Source organism: Nicotiana tabacum, chromosome 16 (assembly GCF_000715075.1).
Source record: "Nicotiana tabacum cultivar K326 chromosome 16, ASM71507v2, whole genome shotgun sequence".
Classification (NCBI taxonomy): Eukaryota; Viridiplantae; Streptophyta; class Magnoliopsida; order Solanales; family Solanaceae; genus Nicotiana; species Nicotiana tabacum.
Window position 1 is genome coordinate 2,843,540 of NC_134095.1, and position 18,465 is coordinate 2,862,004.

Below are 18,465 nucleotides of genomic sequence, written 5' to 3' on the forward strand. Positions count from 1 at the left end.
AGTCACCGGGACTTTCCAAATCAAAGAACAGAGACTACAAAAGTACTAGTCGGAAATTCACAAACTACTACCAGAATTTGATGAATGCCGCCTCGACCAAATACCCAGGGCACAGAATATCGAAGCAGACAGCCTCGCCAAACTAGCGGCGGCCACCAAAAATATCAACAAGGAAAAAGTGGTCACCCTTATCCATTCTGCAATAGACCACGTCGAGGTACACTCTGTAAACCTAACTTGGGACTGGCGCAACCGCCTCGTAGCATATTTGCAGGATGGAATGCTCCCGCAAGATAAGAAAGAAGCCAAAAAGCTCCGGGTACAGGCAGCCAGATACAACCTCGTAAACGGTAATCTCTACAAAAGAACGTTTGGCGGCCCCCTAGCCAAATGTCTTGGGCCAAATCAAACAAGGCGAGTATTGGAAGAAGTACATGAAGTGCACTGTGGTGCCCACACGGGAAACCGCGCCCTCGTCCGATGCCTCATCCGCGCCGGATACTACTGGCCCACCATGAAAAAAGAAGTCGCGGACTATGTTAGGAGATGTGAACAGTGTCAGAAGTACGCCCCTATGATACATCAAGCAGGGGAACTAATTCATTCCGTCACTTCACCATGGTCATTCATAAAATGGGGGATGGATATTGTCGGACCCCTCCCAGCAGGACGAGGTAATGTACGTTTCCTTTTGGTTTTGACTGATTATTTTTCTAAATGGGTGGAAGCAGGTGCATACACTCAGATACGTGAGCAAAAGGTCATCGCGTTCATATGGAAAAACATAATATGTCGTTTCGGCATCCCCAAAGAAATCAGCTACGACAACGGACCTCAGTTCGTCGGAAAGAAAACGACTGAGTTTTTCAGAAAATGGCACATCAAACGAATACTCTCTACGCCATATCATCCCGCCGGCAATGGTCAAGCCAAATCCTCTAATAAAGTAATACTGAACATATTGAAAAAGAAGCTTGAGGACGCCAAAGGGCTATGGCCTGAACTACTACCGGAAGTATTATGGGCATACCGCACTACGCCAAAACCAGCACAGGTGAGATGCCATATTCACTGGTCTACGGGACTAACACAATTATACCCGTCGAGGTCGGAGAGCCTAGTTTGAGATACTCCAACGAAAGCGGGCTGAGCAACGACAAAAGTAGACTACAAGATCTGGATGAAGTCGAAGAACGGAGAGACATGGCCCACGTGAGAATGGTGGCCCAGAAGCAACAAGTAGAAAGGTACTACAACAAGAAAGCCAAAGTGCGACTGCTCAAAGTCGGAGACCACGTCCTCAAGGCTAAAACACATGTCGCAAAAGACCCTAATGAGGGAAAACTAGGAATAAACTGGGACAGACCATACAAAATCATAGCCGCAGGAAACAAAGGAGCATTCCAGTTAGAGACAATGGAGGAAAAACTACTCCAAAACAACTGGAATGTCACCCATCTCAAATACTTCCACTTCTGAGAGGAGGCGCCACCTAAATCGTACTCTCTTTCCCTCACCCGGGTTTTGTCCCAATCGGGTTTTCCCGGTGAGGTTTTTAATGAGGCGACAAGGGGGACGTCTCGAGGTTCGAGGTATTGTTCATTACCCCGTCCATCGACATGATCTCCGGTGCGGAGTAATAAAGGGACTAGCTGTATATGTCCAAATTTGACCAATCACGACCAACGACGAGTAAGACGAATGACGGGGTCTCCTTGAATCGATGTCCTGAGGGAGACGACCTTAAGGCAAACAAGAGACTGTACGACCCTTGTAACAGTGTAAGCCCATTAGGGAACATTAGGAACATTCCTTCGAATATTCCTTGTAATTTGCTTTTTACAGCTTAGAAGAGCTTCGCCCTTTGTATATATAGAGGACAATAACCTTGTAAAAAGGGGATTTTCCGAAGATTGGCTGCATTATTATTTACGAATGAGAAGTTTTCTAAAAGATTTTTATAAAAGTAGATCATTAAAGAAATCTTGTGACCGTCTTCTCTTTATCTATCATTCTTTCTAGAGATTATTACACTCAGCTGAGATTTACCCTTCATCTTTGATTGATTTGTTCAAAAAGGTTTCAATATCTTTTGAGTCAAACAACATATATATATATATATATATATATATATATATATATATATATATATATATATATATATATATAGTCTCAATTGACATCCCTTAACTAAGGTAACTATGCCACTATAAGAAAGTATACTAGTATTGGATGATTAAGAATATAATCACACTGGTATACATGAATGCTCACAAGAAAAAGATCCCAACGCCAACCTTTAAATTTAACGGATGAGAAAATAGCGGAAAAGTAAAAGAAAAAGGAAAAAAGGAGCAGAACTTTCGGGATCCAATTAGCGGACGTGGCCCCACTCACGGCGGTGTTCGTGAAGCCGGTGGGGACAGTGCTGACAGCGGCGGCGGTTGTGCCATACAACGTTAGGCACGATCTCTCGTTTCGAAATACAAAATATTATGTAAATTAATATTTAAATCACAAGAATAAAAATTGAAACTTGAGAGGGGTAAAATTTGCATTTAATTTGTTTAATTCATGAATAAATATTATCCCTTGTATTCTACCTAGACATTGGAACTCTTAACAAAACTTACGAACTTATGCATACAATTGTACCAGCAAATTGGCGTTTCGTTATTTCCAAAGTTTGATTGTGCTTTGTGTTTGGGAGACATCGGAGCGTGAACGGTGGTAGCGTATCAGTTCGTTTTTTGCTTTTGGATCAGCGAAATTCGCTAAATAGGTGTTTGAATCCCTTTGCATTTGAAGTAAATTACCGGGTTTTTTCTTTTCGCCTTTTTTCTTTTGTCGTTGTTGAGAAAATTGGGGACCAAATTCGAAATTAAAATGCTGCGTTTTTTGGTATTTTAGATATTTCTACATTCTCCCAGTCTAAAAACTCATCGTATTTACTTTGCATGCTTAATTCCACATTTTCTCATCAAACATTTGATTTGGAAGAAAAAGTTGCACGCTTTTTGGATTTTATAGTAGTAATAATAGTTTGTTTGGCTAAGAAGTGTTAGATAATGTGGCTATTATTTTCAATTTAAAAGCTTCTTTGTTGAGAATTTGAACATCAAGAACTAAGCTTGAGGTAAAATGGTGCAAAAATTGGAGTTGGAGGGAACTCCTTTGCATATTCAGTAGTGTGAGATGATAGACTTTGATGATGTTCCTTTTGTTAGTTCAACATTACTTTTTTAATGTATCCTTTGATTCCATGATTATTACTCAGCATACGAGTAGTCGAGGGAATGAAATGGCACTGAAATCAATTATTCATGAGATTAAGGGAGTAGGAGATAATGTAGATGGCAAATCAAAAAAGCAAGCTGAGAAAAAGTGTGTATTGAGCCGTGGAAGGTCATATGTGGCTCTTGAGAGGTTAACATCCTCTCCATGTATATTCGTTCAAGAAAGTCTGTGGGCGAGTTTGCCACATGAACTGCTGCTTGACATAATCCAGCGAATAGAGGCAAGTGAGATAACATGGCCTGCCCGTAGAGATGTAGTTACTTGTGCCTCTGTGTGCCGGTCCTGGAGGGAAATAACCAAGGAGGTTGTTAGGACTCCGGAGCAATGTGGGCTGCTGACTTTCCCTGCGTCGTTGAAGCAGGTAGATTGGATGTTGCATCATTTTTCTTGTTTGTTTAGCCGTTTAATAGCAATCTGACCGTGATTTCTCTTTGTCAATTCTTGTTAGCCCGGGGCTAGAGATTGTCCAATTCAATCAACATCAACTTTCCAGTTATATCTTGGTCTGAGTCCTGGTACATTATGATTCCCCCCCCCCCCCTGTGTTACTTAATTCGATTTCGTTATTTTGTTTATTCAAGTTTATTGCTTTGGCTTTCTTGTTACATTTGTGGTGTTGCATTCCTAATAATGTATGCACTTTGTGCTTTTTCTCCCTCCAGTTGTGATTCAGTTCCTGAACGTCTTTCTTATATCATTGATTCCAGCATAAGATACCTTATCCAACACTGCTTATTTTTTCTTCTGTCTCACTGTTATTACACCATCTTGGTGATTCAGACCATAACTTGTGAGAAATTAACCTAAATAGGTCTGATGATTCAACATATTCAGCTCTTTTAGGGGATGCCAGTAAATTGCTATTGACAGCTAAGAAGGTTAGAAGGGCCACGTGCACTGACTTCTTAATATCCATGTCAAAAGATGATTTTTCCCGGGCAAGTGATTGTTATGTTGGGAAATTGAGGTTCGTATGAAGCTTCATCTTATTCTTTGTCTTAAGAAAATAATGGCAGATTGTCCTTCTGCTACTAATCGCTTCCACTGATCAGGTTTAATTTTCTCGGGACTAAGTTTGTCATTTATGATGCTCAGCCACCATGCAACTTGTTGATCCAGTCCAGTGGTATGTTGTATAAAAAGTTTCCATCGAAGAGGGTAGAGCCGAAGCAGTTATATGGAAATCACGATGTGGGTACCGTATCTTATGAAGTCAATGTTCTACGTACGAGGGGACCAAGAAGAATGCGGTGCACTATGCATGCGATCCCTTTTACTGCAATTCAAGAAGGTGGATCTGCTCCTACACCAGCAACTTTCGGAGAACATGTTCATTGCAATTCATCTTTATATCAGCAGTTTTGAATAGGGAGATCGAAGATTCGATTTGTAGTTGTTTCGATGAACCAGTTAAAACAATTAAAAAGCATGCAGATCCTTTGATTTTGAGGAACAAAGCTCCAAGATGGCATGAACAATTGCAATGTTGGTGTCTAAATTTTAAAGGGCGTGTTACAGTGGCCTCTGTCAAGAATTTTCAGCTGGTGGCCTCCTCCGGCACATCCCAGGGAGTCCCAATTACAGAACAAGAAAAAGTAATCCTACAATTTGGGAAGATAGGGAAAGACATTTTCACCATGGATTACCACTACCCCCTATCGGCGTTCCAAGCATTTGCAGTTTGTTTAAGTAGCTTTGACACCAAGCCTGCTTGCGAGTAGCCTCTTTTTCTTTTTCTTTTGGCTACTATTACATGCCATTTTGTGCTTTTGTCTTCAATGTTGTATGTGTGTGTGTTATTTTTTTTCTCTCTCCTTAGGAAGGATCTTTTATGTGCAGGCTGTAGGTTGTCTCTAGTAGGAATTTGGCTGATATGATTTTAAGTTGCATGCAAGTGTTCTGCCTGCAAAAGTGGCAATTCTGTTGTATTCTTCAGCGTGCTGAACTTATTCGAACATTAAGTCAGTTTGGAAGAAGTAATTTGCCTTTTAACTAACATATATGTCTTCTTTCTTCCCCTTGCCCTACTTTTCTCTCAAAATCAGATTTTGGCCAAAATTTCGAAATGCACATCAAAACGAGACAGTAAAGAACATTTCATTACTATCACATTTCATAGATCACAGCCATCTCTATTGCAGTTTTTTTAAGCAGAGATCATTGAGTATGTACACAAGGATTTTATTACCAATTACATGTATTACAACTGTAGTTTTCAAAGAATATCTATCTCGTTATCATTACTCTTCTCCATGCAGCCAACATGGCAACCATGTCGCGGAGATTTTTCAGGGTTATCTGGATCAGAATCACTTGGTTCAAGGAAAAGGCCTGTGAGGCATCTTCTTCTGATCTTTGGCTCGTATGTAAGTTTCTGGGCTGGGGTTACATTAAATTCAGCCTTGTGTGCCTCAAAGGGGCCTGTTCTCTCACTTGATCGTATAGGTTCTGAAGGCATATGAGGGAACAACATATGTATACCTGGATTGTTTGCCGCAATGGCACTGTCAAATGTAATTGAGTTGTTCAGGCCCTGCACGTTGCAGTTTAGATATGCCTCTATTTCTTGATCTTCCATGGTCCTTGCATCTTTTGGTCGTCTTCCCTCTGAATATCCCTCTGCATCTGTGGTTGCATCGGCACTTTCATCTGGATTCAGTTTGTAGCCTCTGTGAATATGAATTGCCCCTTCTTTACTGGATGAGTCAGAACCAAGTTGCATAGATGCTCCTCTATTATCACCTGCAAGGGTGATCACGCTAACCGGTCCCTCTTCCAAATTTTGCTTCCCATCTCCAACTGCCATCCTATGAATAAACTTCGAGATGTTATCTTTTACCTCTTTATTAAGGGGTATATCTTGTTCAGCGAAACCGGCAGTTTCCTTACTAGAACTATTGACAATTGTTTTGTTTTTTGGCTGAGACGAAACTGTTTTTGTATGGTTTCCATTAGAAACCAGGTTCACCCGAATTTGGTCGTTATCAGAAGTGGATTGCTTCTCTGTATATGCTTTCTTTGATTGAAACGCAGTGCCTGGCTGCTTTGTGGATGTCAGTAAACCACCAATTTTTTCTCCTGTACCATAGTTTTTATTCCTCATCTCTTGCACAACTTCGTTCACTTCTCTAGTTTCCTGGATGTTTGTCTCTGACTGTCTCACCATCTTAGGTTCATCAATGATTCCTGAAGAGTCTGATATCTGGGATGGTTCTTGTGTAATGCCTTTAGTGGATTTCACCTCTGATATTTCTGAAGGTTTCATTACCTTTTCAGGTGACTTAACTTTTGCTTCAGCGACTGTGTCAGATATGGTCTCTTTCTTGAGAAGCTCCATTTGTTCCGACTGTGGACGAATTGCTGTGAACTTTGGTTCTTTTCCAGAAATTGATGCAAGTGCTTCAGTGGATTTGGAAGAAGGTTCTGAACTGTCTAATTGTTTCAGCGGAAATGTTGGCAGAGCAATTGTCTTATCTTTTTCTTGCATTTGAGATGTCATACCAGATGGAAGATCTGAAGAAGTACTCTGGCTTGCAGGAGGAGGTACCTTTGAGGTTAAGTGGTCTGTTGAGAGGACTTGGGGATCCTTGCGTGTTGGGGAGGATATCGGGTTCATTTCTCGTGATTGAGGAGCTGAACGAGATGGGGATGGAGATGGAGGCGGGGACACCCGAGACTTAGTTGGCCCATCAGATGGTGAGGCTGGTTGAGAACTGATCCCTTGCTGTTCTAGAGATGGTATCAAGGGCTGAGACTCAATTCTTGATGCCCGAGTTTGAGAAGAGAGTGAGGGAGAAACTCCTGGAGGACTAGATAGTCCGCTCTGAGCTATTGTGGATGTAGGCGTGGTGGTTATGGCAGTGGTAGGGGTTTGAGTTTCAGATTTCGGACTAGCTGGAGCATTTGCAGGTGTAGAGTTTGTGGTTGATGACTGGACTGGGGCTTTCCTTTCAGCTGAAGGTTGAGGAGGAACTGTGGTGCTTTCAGGTAAAGGGCTTGTGTTTGTGGTAGTGGGCTGGATGGGGGCTTTGCTTTCAGCTGAAGGTTGAGGAGGAATAGGGGTAGTTTCAGTTAAAGTGCTTGTACTTGTGGAGGGCTGGCTAGGTGCGTTCATTTCAGCTGAGGGCTGAGGAAAAGGCGTAGGAGATATTGGTTTCGGGGCGGTTGTACTGGTGGGGACCTCGTTACGGCCTTGAGTGCCAGCTGAAGGTTGAGCTGGTGAAGAAGGCTTTCCAGATGTCGCAGTTGAGGTGGCGCTTGGTGGTTGGTTGGGAGTTGAGGTTTCAGTTGTAGGACTGGAGGACGGCGTAGCTGTGGGTGTACTGCTGCTGGAGGGCTGTGAAGCAGCTCGTGAACCAGTATGAGTTGTGGGAGCGCGACTTGTTTTGGTAGTTGGCTGAGTGGATGGTTTGCTTGCAGGTATTGGAGCTGGAGATGGAGCAGGTGCAGGTGCAGGTTGTGACCAAGGAAGACGGAAGCGGAATGTGGATCTTCGTTCCATTTTACTAGGATAAATGTTATGAAGCAAAAGAAATTTGTTGTTCAATTGTCCGATGATGATATGCAACCAGTGAGAAGCATCACTATATAAAGGTTTGCTTCTGATACCTTTGAACATTTCAAGACTTTAGAATGTCTTAGCTTGCCTTCTTACCTTCACCTTTTGCTTCTTTTCCTCTCACCGCAGGCAACCTCTATTTGAAAATCATATAATGAAATTTGCCTTATGGTTGAGGTTAGCATCTAACTTTGTTTCTTCTCTGCATGGATTAGCATAATCCACTTAAAAGTGTTTTTTGGCCATTGTTTAACTCTAAAATGCAAAACCATTTTTTGCACAAGTTTTTAATAATATTCATTTTATGTAACTTGAATTTCACAGAAATGCCACAACCAGACAATGAAATTACTCTCAACGATATGCAAAAGCCAGCAATATGAAGGCAAATTGTTTTATTTCTTTGTTAAAGAATATCTCTGCAGGAGGCAAAGGAAGAGGGAAAAAGAAGAAACTAAGCCAAATGTGAAAGAAAGCAGCAACTAAAAAAGCATTTTCCTTTAAAATACTCAATTACCTCTCCAAGAAGCAAAGCATTAGAAGAAAAAATTGCATTAACAGACATGGTCTTTCCTGATTTAGTAGTTCAAGAAAAGAACACAAGAATGGAAATCATATAAACAACAAAGGGGAGTGTGCTCTTTCTTCTCTTGTGACTATCAAGTACAATTTAATCAATCATTAACTGAGACCAAATTGCCATTTGAAGATTTCTTTTCCTCGTTTTAAGGTAAGTTCTTTCATTTCTCTGCTACTTCATGAACACTGAGAACTACTATCACACGTCATATTCTACAGCCCGTTCCTTGTTTCAACATTCATTTTGATGAACACAACACAAGCAAACATAAAAGCATTATTATTTCTTGAAAAAGACAGCTATAGCGAATAATTTGGAGGTGGAGGTTCATTTATCACGTCTGTAATGTACTTACCAATTATCATTAGTATCTCTACGGTTACCAGATACAGATAAGTGACTTATAAGCATTTGATAGTTTTGTATCATAATCACAGAAACACAATGCAAGGTCTTCTGCGAATGGTTAGATCATGTCATGAGAAGCTCAAGGTTACAATTCTACAGAACCTGCAGCTCAAAAGCACAAGTGAGATGAACAAAGTATTCGCAAGATTTGGACGTGTCATCTCCTTCCCCACGATGCAAAACAAGGAAGTCAATGCCTTTAACAAAACTTGAGACAGGTAAAATTTGCATTTAATTGGTTTAATTCAATAAATATTATCCCTTGTATTCTACCTAGACATTGGAACTCTTAACAAAACTTACGAACTTATGCATACAATTGTACCAGCAATTTGGCGTTTCGTTATTTCCAAAGTTTGATTGTGCTTTGTGTTTGGGAGACATCGGAGCGTGAACGGTGGTAGCGTATCAGTTCGTTTTTTGCTTTTGGGTCAGCGAAATTCGCTAAATAGGTATTTGAATCCCTTTGCATTTGAAGTAAATTACCGGGTTTTTCTTTTCACCTTTTTTATTTTGTTGTTGTTGAGAAAATTGTGGACCAAATTCGAAATTAAAATGTTGAGTTTTTTGGTATTTTAGATATTTCTACATTCTCCCAGTCTAAAAACTCATCGTATTTACTTTGCATGCTTAATTCCACATTTTCTCATCAAACGTTTGATTTGGAAGAAAAAGTTGCACGGTTTTTGGATTTTATAGTAGTAATAGTTTGTTTGGATAAGAAGTGTTAGATAATGTGGCTATTATTTTCAATTTAAAAGCTTCTTTGCAGAGTCCATTACTCAAATGGTCACTCAATTATCCCAAATTATCTCCTAAAGTCATTTTTCTTTCGTTTGTAACAACAAAGTCACTAAACTATGCCTATTGCACTCAAAAGATCACTCAACTAGATTTTCCATATTTTGGATTGCCAAATACCTATTTTACTCTCTAAATTATAAACATTTATCTTCTTTTTATTTTTTTAAACTTTTTTAATAATATGATTTTTCCTTTTTAATTTATATCATGGACTTACCTATAAAATAAATAATATTATTTATAAATTAAAAAATAAAAAGTATTTAAGCATATATAATGCTGGATAATAAAATAATGAGCATAGTAAAAAAATTAATTAAAAAGATTTGTTAGTAATAATAATTTTAGTATTAACAACAAAAATTCAAAAATTTATTTACACAACTCAGAATGAAAGAAAATAAATGTTGTAAAATATATATTCCATGCACGTAATATAAAAATAATTATTTAAATAAAGTATTTTTATAATACACATTATATATTCTTGAAAATTATGCTCAATTATATTATATATATTCCATGCACCAGGGGCGTATCTAGGGGGAGGGGGTTCCATGTGGCACGTGAACCCATGCTCCCCTCACTAAATCATGTATAGTAATGTTATATATTTTTTTAAAATATATGTTTGTGCACCCATGCTCAAAGTATTATATAATGTGATGGTTATTGGATGTATCTCTCTAGGTGAGGCTGTGAGTTCAAATCTTATGTCAATCTTATTGTTTTTTCCTCTCTTTTTTTTCTAGAACTAGACGCCCACGGGAATGGGCGTGTCTGGTGTTATTTATTGCGTATTTTAAGTACTTTTTCTTTTTATTTCTTTTTTGTTTGGATTCTTCAAAATTTTCACACATTGAAATTCCTATTCTTCTTTTGTCGCTGTAAAATCTTATATGATTAAACAAAATATGTATATTAAAACTAGAAGTAGTGTATGATGTAGCATATAGTCAATGGGTTCAACTGATCCCAATATTTTCAACATGAAAAATAAATATAGATTTAAGAAAATTCCTATTTAAAAAGTGTAATGGGTAGTAATCGTAAGAACTAAAAATATTGAACCCATAAAATTTATATTCTGGATCCACCTCTTTTTAATAGTGCACCCATCCTCTCAAAATCTTGGATACGCCTTTGCCATGAACGACTTAACATAGCATATTTTACCCCATACAGATAGTCCCCATACTTTCCGGTGACATAACTTTGTGTCGTCGGAAAGTTAGTAGAAACATAATAATATAATTGAGCATAATTTTCAAGAATATATAATGTATATTATAAAAATACCTTTATTTAAGTAATTATTCTTATATTACGTGCATGGAATATATATTTTACAACCTTTATTTTCTTTCATTCTGGATTGTGTAAATAAATTTTTGAATTTTTGTTGTTAATATTAAAATTATTATTATGAACAAATTATTCTAATTAATTTTTTTACTATGCTCATTATTTTGTTATTCTAACATTATAGATGCTTAAATACTTTTTATTTTTTTAATTTATAAATTATAGTATTTATTTATTCTATAAGTAAGTTCGTAACATAAATTAAAAAGGAAAAAATCATAATATTAAAAAGTTTAAAAAAATAAAAAGAAGATAAATGTTTATAATTTAGAGGGTAAAATAGGCATTTGGCAATCCAAAATTTGGAAAATCTAGTTGAGTCACCTTCTGAGTGTAATAGGCATAGTTCAGTGACTTTGTTGTTACAAACGAAAGAAAAGTGACTTTAGGAGATAATTTGGGATAGTTGAGTGACTATTTGAGTAATTGACTCGAATTTGAACATTAAGAACTAAGCTTGAGGTAAAATGGTTGCAAAAATTGGAGTTGGAGGCAACTCTTTCGCATATTCAGTAGTGTGAGATGTAGACTTTGATGTTCCTTTTTTTTAGTTCAACATTACTTGTATCCTTTGATTCCATGATTATTACTCAGCATACGAGTAGTCGAGGGAATGAAATGGCGATGAAATCAATTATTCATGAGCTTAAGGGGGTAGGAGATAATGTAGATAGCAAATCAAAAAAGCAAGCTGAGAGGAAGTGTGTATTGAGCCGTGGAAGGTCATATGTGGCTCCTGAGAGGTTAACATCCTCTCCATGTATATTCATTCAAGAAAGTCTGTGGGCGAGTTTGCCACATGAACTGCTGCTTGACATAATCCAGCGAATAGAGGCAAGTGAGATAACATGGCCTGCCCGTAGAGATGTAGTTACCTGTGCCTCTGTGTGCCGGTCCTGGAGGGAAACAACCAAGGAGGTTGTTAGAACTCCGGAACAATGTGGGCTGCTGACTTTTCCTACGTCGTTGAAGCAGGTACATTTGATGTTGCATTATTTTCTTGTTCGTTTAGCTGTTTATTAGCAAACTGACCCTGATTTCACTTCTTGAATTCCTGTTAGCCTGGGCCTAGAGGTTGTCCAATTCAGTGCTTTATAAAAAGAGAAAGGGCAACATCAACTTTCCGATTATATCTTGGCCTGAGTCCTGGTAAATTATGATACTCTCGCCCTCCACTTTGTTCTTGATCTATCAATTCAAGTTTATTACTCTGACTTTCTAATTATATTTGTGATCAATCTCGTTGCTTTCCTAATAAATAGAAAATGTATGCACTTTGTACTTTTTCTCCCTCCAGTTGTGATTCAGTTCCTACACTTCTTCCTGATATCATTGATTCCAGCTTGAGATACCTTATCGAACGCTACTCTTCTGTCTCACTGTTATTACACCATCTTGATGATTCAGATGATAACTTGTGAGAAATTATCTTATATAGGTCTGATGATTTCAACATATTCAGCTCTTTCAGGAGATGCCAGTAAATTGCTATTGACGGCAAAGAAGATTAGAAGGGCCACATGCACTGCCTTCTTAACATCCATGTCGAAAGATGATTTTTCCCGGGCAAGTGATTGTTATGTTGGGAAGTTAAGGTTGGTATGAAGCTTCATCTTATTCTTTGTCTTAAGAAAAAAAGGCCAGATTGTCCTCCTGCTACTAATTGCTTCCATTGATCAGGTCTAATTTTCTCGGGACTAAGTTTGTTATTTATGACGCTCAGCAACCATGCAATTTATTGATCCACTCCAGTGGTGTGTTACATAAAAAGTTTGCTATGAAGAAGGTAGAGCCATAGCAGTTATTTGGAAATCACAATGTGGACACCATTTCTTAGGAAGTCAATGTTCTACGTACAAGGGGGCCAAGAAGAATGCAGTGCACTATGCATGTGATCCCTTCCACTGCAATTCAAGAAGGTGGATCTGCTCCTACACCAGCAACTTTCAAAGAACACGTTCAGTGCAATTCATCTTCAGTATCAGCAGTTTCAAATAGGACAGTCCAAGATTCTATTTGTAGTTGTTTCGATGAGCCAGTTGAAACAATTCTAAAGAATACAGAACCTTTGATTTTGAGGAATAAAGCTCCAAGATGGCATGAACAATTGCAATGTTGGTGTCTGAATTTGAAAGGCCGTGTTACAGTGGCCTCTGTCAGAATTTTCAGCTGGTGGCCTCCTCTGGCACATCCCAGGGCATCCCAATCACAGAACTAGAAAAAGTAGTCTTGCAATTTGGGAAGATAGGGAAAGACATTTTCACCATGGATTACCACTACCCCCTATCGGCGTTCCAAGCATTTGCAATCTGTTTAAGTAGCTTTGACACCAAACCTGCTTGCGAGTAGCCTCTTTTCCTTTTTCTTTTGGCTACTATTACATGCCATTTTGTGCTTTTGTCTTCAAAGTTGTGTATATATACTTTTTTTTTAGCCCTCTCCTTAGGAAGGATCTTTTATGTGCAGGCACAAAAGACATAGGTCGTTGTGTAGTAAGAATTTGGCTGATATGCTTCTAGTGCATGCAGTATTCTGCCTGCAAAAGTGGCAATTCTGTTGTATTCTTCAGCATGCTGTACTTATTCGAAAATTCTGTCAGTTCGCAAGAAGTAATTTGCCCTTTAACTAACATAGTGACGTTCTATCTTCTCCTTTCTTTTTTTCCCTTTTCTTCTTCTTTCCCTATGTTTCTCTCTTAATCAGATTTTGGCTAATCAGATTTTGCCAAGCATCAGGGTAGGCTGCCTACATCACACCCCCTTGAAGTGCGTCCCTTCCCCAGATCCTGTGTGAACGCGGAATGCTTTGTGCGCCGGGCCGCCCTTTTAATCAGATTTTGGCTAATATTCACATATGCACATCAAAACGAGGCAGTAGAACAACATTTCATAACTATCATGTTTCATATATCACAGCCATCTCAATTGCAGTTGCTTTAAACAGAGGTTACTCAGTATGTACACAAGGATTTTTAACTTTTAACAATTACATGTATTACAACTGTAGTTTTCAAAGAATCTCTATCTCGTTATCATTACTCTTCTCCATGCAGCCAACATGGCAACCAGGGTTATCAGAATCACTTGGTTCAAGGAAAAGGCCTTTGAGGCATCTTCTTCTGATCTTTGGCTCGTATGTAAGTTTCTGGGCAGGGGTTACATTAAATTCAGCCTTGTGTGCCTCAAAGGGTCCTGTTCTCTCACTTGATCTTATAGGTTCTGAAGGCATACGAGGGAACAACATATGTATACCTGAATTTTTTGCCTCAATGGCACTATCAAATGTAATTGAGTTGTTCATGCCCTGCACGTTGCAGTTTAGATATGCCTCTATTTCTTGACCTTCCATGGTCCTTACATCTTTTGGTCGTCTTCCCTCTGAATTTCCCTCTGCATCTGTAGTTGCATCGGCACTTTCATCTGGATTCAGTTTGTAGCCTCTGCGAATGTGGATTGCCCCTTCTTTTCTGGATGAGTCAGAACCAAGTTGCATAGATGCTCCTCTATTATCACCTGCAAGTGTGATCACACTCCCCGGTCCCTCTTCCAAATTTTGCTTGCCATCTCCAACTGCCATTCTATGAATAAACTTCGAGATGTTATCTTTTACCTCTTTGTTAAGGGGTATGTCTTGTTCAGTGGAAACCGCAGTTTCCTTACTGGAACTACTGGCAACTGTTTTGTTCTTTGGCTGAGATAAAACTGTTCTTGTATGTTTTGTGTTAGAGACAGGGTTCACCCGAATCTGATTATTATCAGAACTGGCTTGCTGCTCTGTATATGCTTGCTTTGATTGAAAAACAATGCCTGGCTGCTTTTTGGATGTCAGGAAACCACCAATATTTTCTCCTGCAGCATAGTTTTTATCCCTCATCTCATGCACAACTTCCTTCACTTCTCTAGTTTCCTGGATGTTTGTCTCTGACTGTGTCACCATCTTAGGTTTGCCATTGATTCCTGAAGAGTCTGATATCTGGGATGGTTCTTCGGTAATGCCTCTAGTGGATTTCACCTCTGATAGTTTTAAAGGTTGCATTATTTTTTCATGTGACCTAACTTTTGCTTCACTGTCACATATGGTCTCCTTCTTGGGAAGCTCCATTTGTTCTGACTGTGGCCGAAGTGCTGTGAGCTTTGGTTCTTTTCCATAAATTGATGTAAGTGCTTCAGTGGATTTGGAAGAAGGTTCTGAGCTGTCTACTTCTTTCAGTGGAGATATTGGCTGAGCAATTGTCTGATCCTTTTGTTGCATTTGAGAGGTTATACCAGATTGAAGATTTGAAGAAATACTCTGGCTTGCAGGAGGAGGTACCTTTGAGGTTAATTGGTCCGTTGAGAGGACTTGGGGATCCTTGCGTGTTGGGTAGGATAGTTCAAGTGAAAGAAACGAAATGGGCTTCAAAACTGATCCCCTGGCGATAAGTGACTCATCCCAGGCATCAAAGGTAAGAGTGGAACATCAGATGGTGAGGCTGGTTGAGAACTGATCCCTTGCTGTTCTTGAGATGGTATCAATGGTTGAGACTCAGTTCTGGATGCCCGAATTTGAGAAGAGGGTGAGGGAGAAACTCCTGGAGGACTAGATGGTCCGCTCTGAGCTATTGTGGATGTTGGGGTGGTGCTTATGGTAGTGGTAGGGGTTTGAGTTTCAGATTGTGAACTAGCTGGAGCATTTGCTGGTGTAGAGTTTGAGGTCGATGGCTGGTTAGGGGCTTTGCTTTCAGCTGAAGGTTGAGCTGGTGAAGAAGGCTTTGCAGATGTTGTGGTTGAGGTGGCGCTTGGTGGCTGCTTGCGAGTTGGGTTTTCAGTTGTATGACTGGAAGACGGCATAGCTGTGGGCGTACTGCTGCTGGAGGGCTGTGAAGCAGCTCTTGAGCCAGTACGAGTTGAGGGAGCGCGACTTGTTTTGGTAGTAGGCTGAGTGGATGGTTTGCTTGCAGGTGTTGGAGCTGGAGATGGAGCAGGTGCAGGTTGTGACCAAGGAAGACGGAAGCGGTATGTGGATCTTCGTTTCATTTTTACTAGGATAAATGTTATATGATATTCAACCAGTGAGAAGCACCAATATATAAAGGTTTGCTTTTGATACCTTTGAACATTTGAAGACTTAGAATGTCTCAGCTTGCCTTCTTACCTTCACGTTTTGCTTCTTTTCCTCTCGCCGCAGGTAACCTTTCTCTGGAATTCCAATAATGAAATTTGCCTTATGGTTGAGGTTAGCATCTAACTTTGTTTCTTCTCTGCATGGATTAGCATAATCCACTTAAAAGTGTTTTTTGGCCATTGTTTAACTCTAAAATGCAAAACCATTTTTTGCACAACCTTTTTCATAATATTCTTTTTTGGATGTAACTTAAATTTCACAGAAATTCCACAACCAGACAATCAATAACTCTTAACGGTATGCAAAAGCCAGCAATATGAAGGCAAATAGTTATATTTCCTAGTTAAAGAATATCTCTGCAGGAGGCAAAGGAAGAGGGAAAAAGAAGAAACTAAGCCAAATGTGAATGAAAGAAAGCAGCAATTAAAAAGCTATTTTCCTTTAAAATAGTCGAATACCTCTCCAAGAAGGAAAGCATTAGAAGCAAAATTCACATTAACAAACATGGACTTACCTGATTTAGTTCAAGAAAAGAACACAGGAATGGAACTCATATAAACGACAAAGGGGAGAGTGCTCTTCCTTCTCTTGTGACTCTATCAAGTACAGTATAATCAATTAGCTGAGACCAAATTGCCAGTTGAAGATTTCTTTTCCTCATCTTAAGGTAAGTTCTTTCATTTCTCTGCTACTTTATGAACACTGAGAACTACTTTATGTCTCAACATTCATTTTGACGAAAACATAAAAGCACATTTATTATTTCTTGAAAAAGACAGATATAGCGAATAATCATTTTATCACGTTTGTAATGCACTTACCAATAATCATTAGTATCTCTATGGTTACCAGATACAAACAAGTGACCTATAAGCATTTGATAGTGTTGTACCATAATCACAGAAACGCAATGCAAGGTCTTCTTCGAATGGTTAGATCATGTCATGAGAAGCTCAAGGTTACAATTCTACAGAACTCGCAGCTCAAAAGCACAAGTGAGATGAACAAAATATTCGCAAGATTTGGACGTGTCATCTCGCAAAACAAGGAAGCCAATGCCATAATGGTATCACAGTCCACAATGCAGCAAAAAGGGTTAGAGAATACAAAAGTATCTGATGTATTACTGACAAAGGATGGAGAAGAAAGTGGTTCATGGCTTTGTTGTCGGACAAATGACACAGTTTATGATGCTATCAAACAAGTATGTTGCTAAACTTAAACATCAACATAGAAAGTTAACAATGTTTATTTATGTGATAGACATACAAATAACATTGTTCATATGATGATGGTGTCAAATTTGTAGATGGCAGACAATAACATCGGATCTTTGGTGGTTCTAAAGCCAGGAGAGAATCAACTGATAGCTGGAATTATAACAGAAAGAGGTAATTAGCCTTCCAAGTCACATATTCTCCACAGATAGACGAGACTGCAAAACTTTCTATTACACAATTTGTGTAGCAATAAACATTTTGCTCAATTAGATAAAATGTTGAACTTCTTCGTCTATACTTAAAAGAGTTTCTTAAACAAAATTTGTGTAAAGGGCAGCCCGGTGCACAAAGCATCCCGCGTTCATGCAGGATCCGGGGAAGAGCCGCACCCTAAGGGGGTGTGATATAGGCAACCTACTTGCATCAGATTCTACGGCTCGAACCCGTGACCTATAAGTCACATTGAGACAACTTAACCGTTGCTCCAAGGCTCCCCTTCTTAACCAAAAATTGTGTGATTTTTTTTTCGAGGGAGCAGACTATCTGCGGAAGGTAATTGTGCAGGATAGATCATCTAAATACACAAGAGTGGGAGATATTATGACCGAGCAGGTACCCTAGATATTGTCTTCTTGGCTTATTTGCTCATCTCTTTTCTATTTTTCTGCTCATTATCCCTACCTGTGCAACAGAGCAAGCTCATAACAGTCACATCCGACACAAACATTCTTCAAGCAATGCAACTCATGAGTGGTAAGTATTACTACTTGTTCAACTAATGACAATGGATATGATTTAAGGGAAATGATGGAATGTTTTGTGATTACAGAACATCACGTACGACATGTTCCAGTGATAGACGGAAAGGTGGTAGGCATGATTTCTGTTGCAGATATTGTCAAAGCAGTGGTGGAGCAACAAACTGGAGAAGTGAACCAACTGAATCAATTCATTCGAGGGGATTACTACTGAAAACATATTTAGCAAAGCTACTAATATCAAAATTGCTTGTTGACAAACCACTACTTTCATTTTCTCAGTGTATTTCTTAAAATAACTGGGAACAAGTTCAATCAAACCATTATGAAATATTTACTTTCTTCCTCTTCAATCATCACAATCAAAATCAA

General features: G+C 39.0%; 1 protein-coding gene and 2 pseudogenes across 4 annotated transcripts; all 3 read left to right on the forward strand.

Moving 5' to 3' along the window:
- Positions 1–2,469: 2,469 nt before the first annotated feature.
- On the forward strand, positions 2,470–5,293 carry LOC107810336 (tubby-like F-box protein 5; annotated as a pseudogene).
- Positions 5,294–7,752: 2,459 nt separating this feature from the next.
- On the forward strand, positions 7,753–18,446 carry LOC107810337 (CBS domain-containing protein CBSX3, mitochondrial-like). Of its 4 annotated transcripts, none has more exons than XM_075232546.1 (8): positions 7,753–7,890; positions 7,985–8,032; positions 8,873–9,032; positions 17,164–17,319; positions 17,425–17,506; positions 17,874–17,947; positions 18,028–18,088; positions 18,165–18,446. In XM_075232546.1, exons 2-8 carry the CDS (start codon positions 8,010–8,012, stop codon positions 18,305–18,307), a joined length of 699 nt encoding a protein of 232 aa, XP_075088647.1. In that variant the 5' UTR covers positions 7,753–7,890; positions 7,985–8,009; the 3' UTR covers positions 18,308–18,446. The 4 variants fall into 4 exon arrangements, with proteins under 4 accessions (XP_075088647.1, XP_075088646.1, XP_075088645.1 ...); XM_075232545.1 differs by lacking the exons at positions 7,753–7,890; positions 7,985–8,032; positions 8,873–9,032 and adding exons at positions 15,872–16,006; positions 16,179–16,226; positions 16,378–16,782 and having other exon boundaries at positions 17,019–17,319; XM_075232544.1 differs by lacking the exons at positions 7,753–7,890; positions 7,985–8,032; positions 8,873–9,032 and adding exons at positions 15,954–16,085; positions 16,179–16,226; positions 16,378–16,782 and having other exon boundaries at positions 17,019–17,319.
- LOC107810339 (tubby-like F-box protein 5) lies at positions 9,046–13,445 on the forward strand (annotated as a pseudogene).
- Positions 18,447–18,465: the final 19 nt, after the last annotated feature.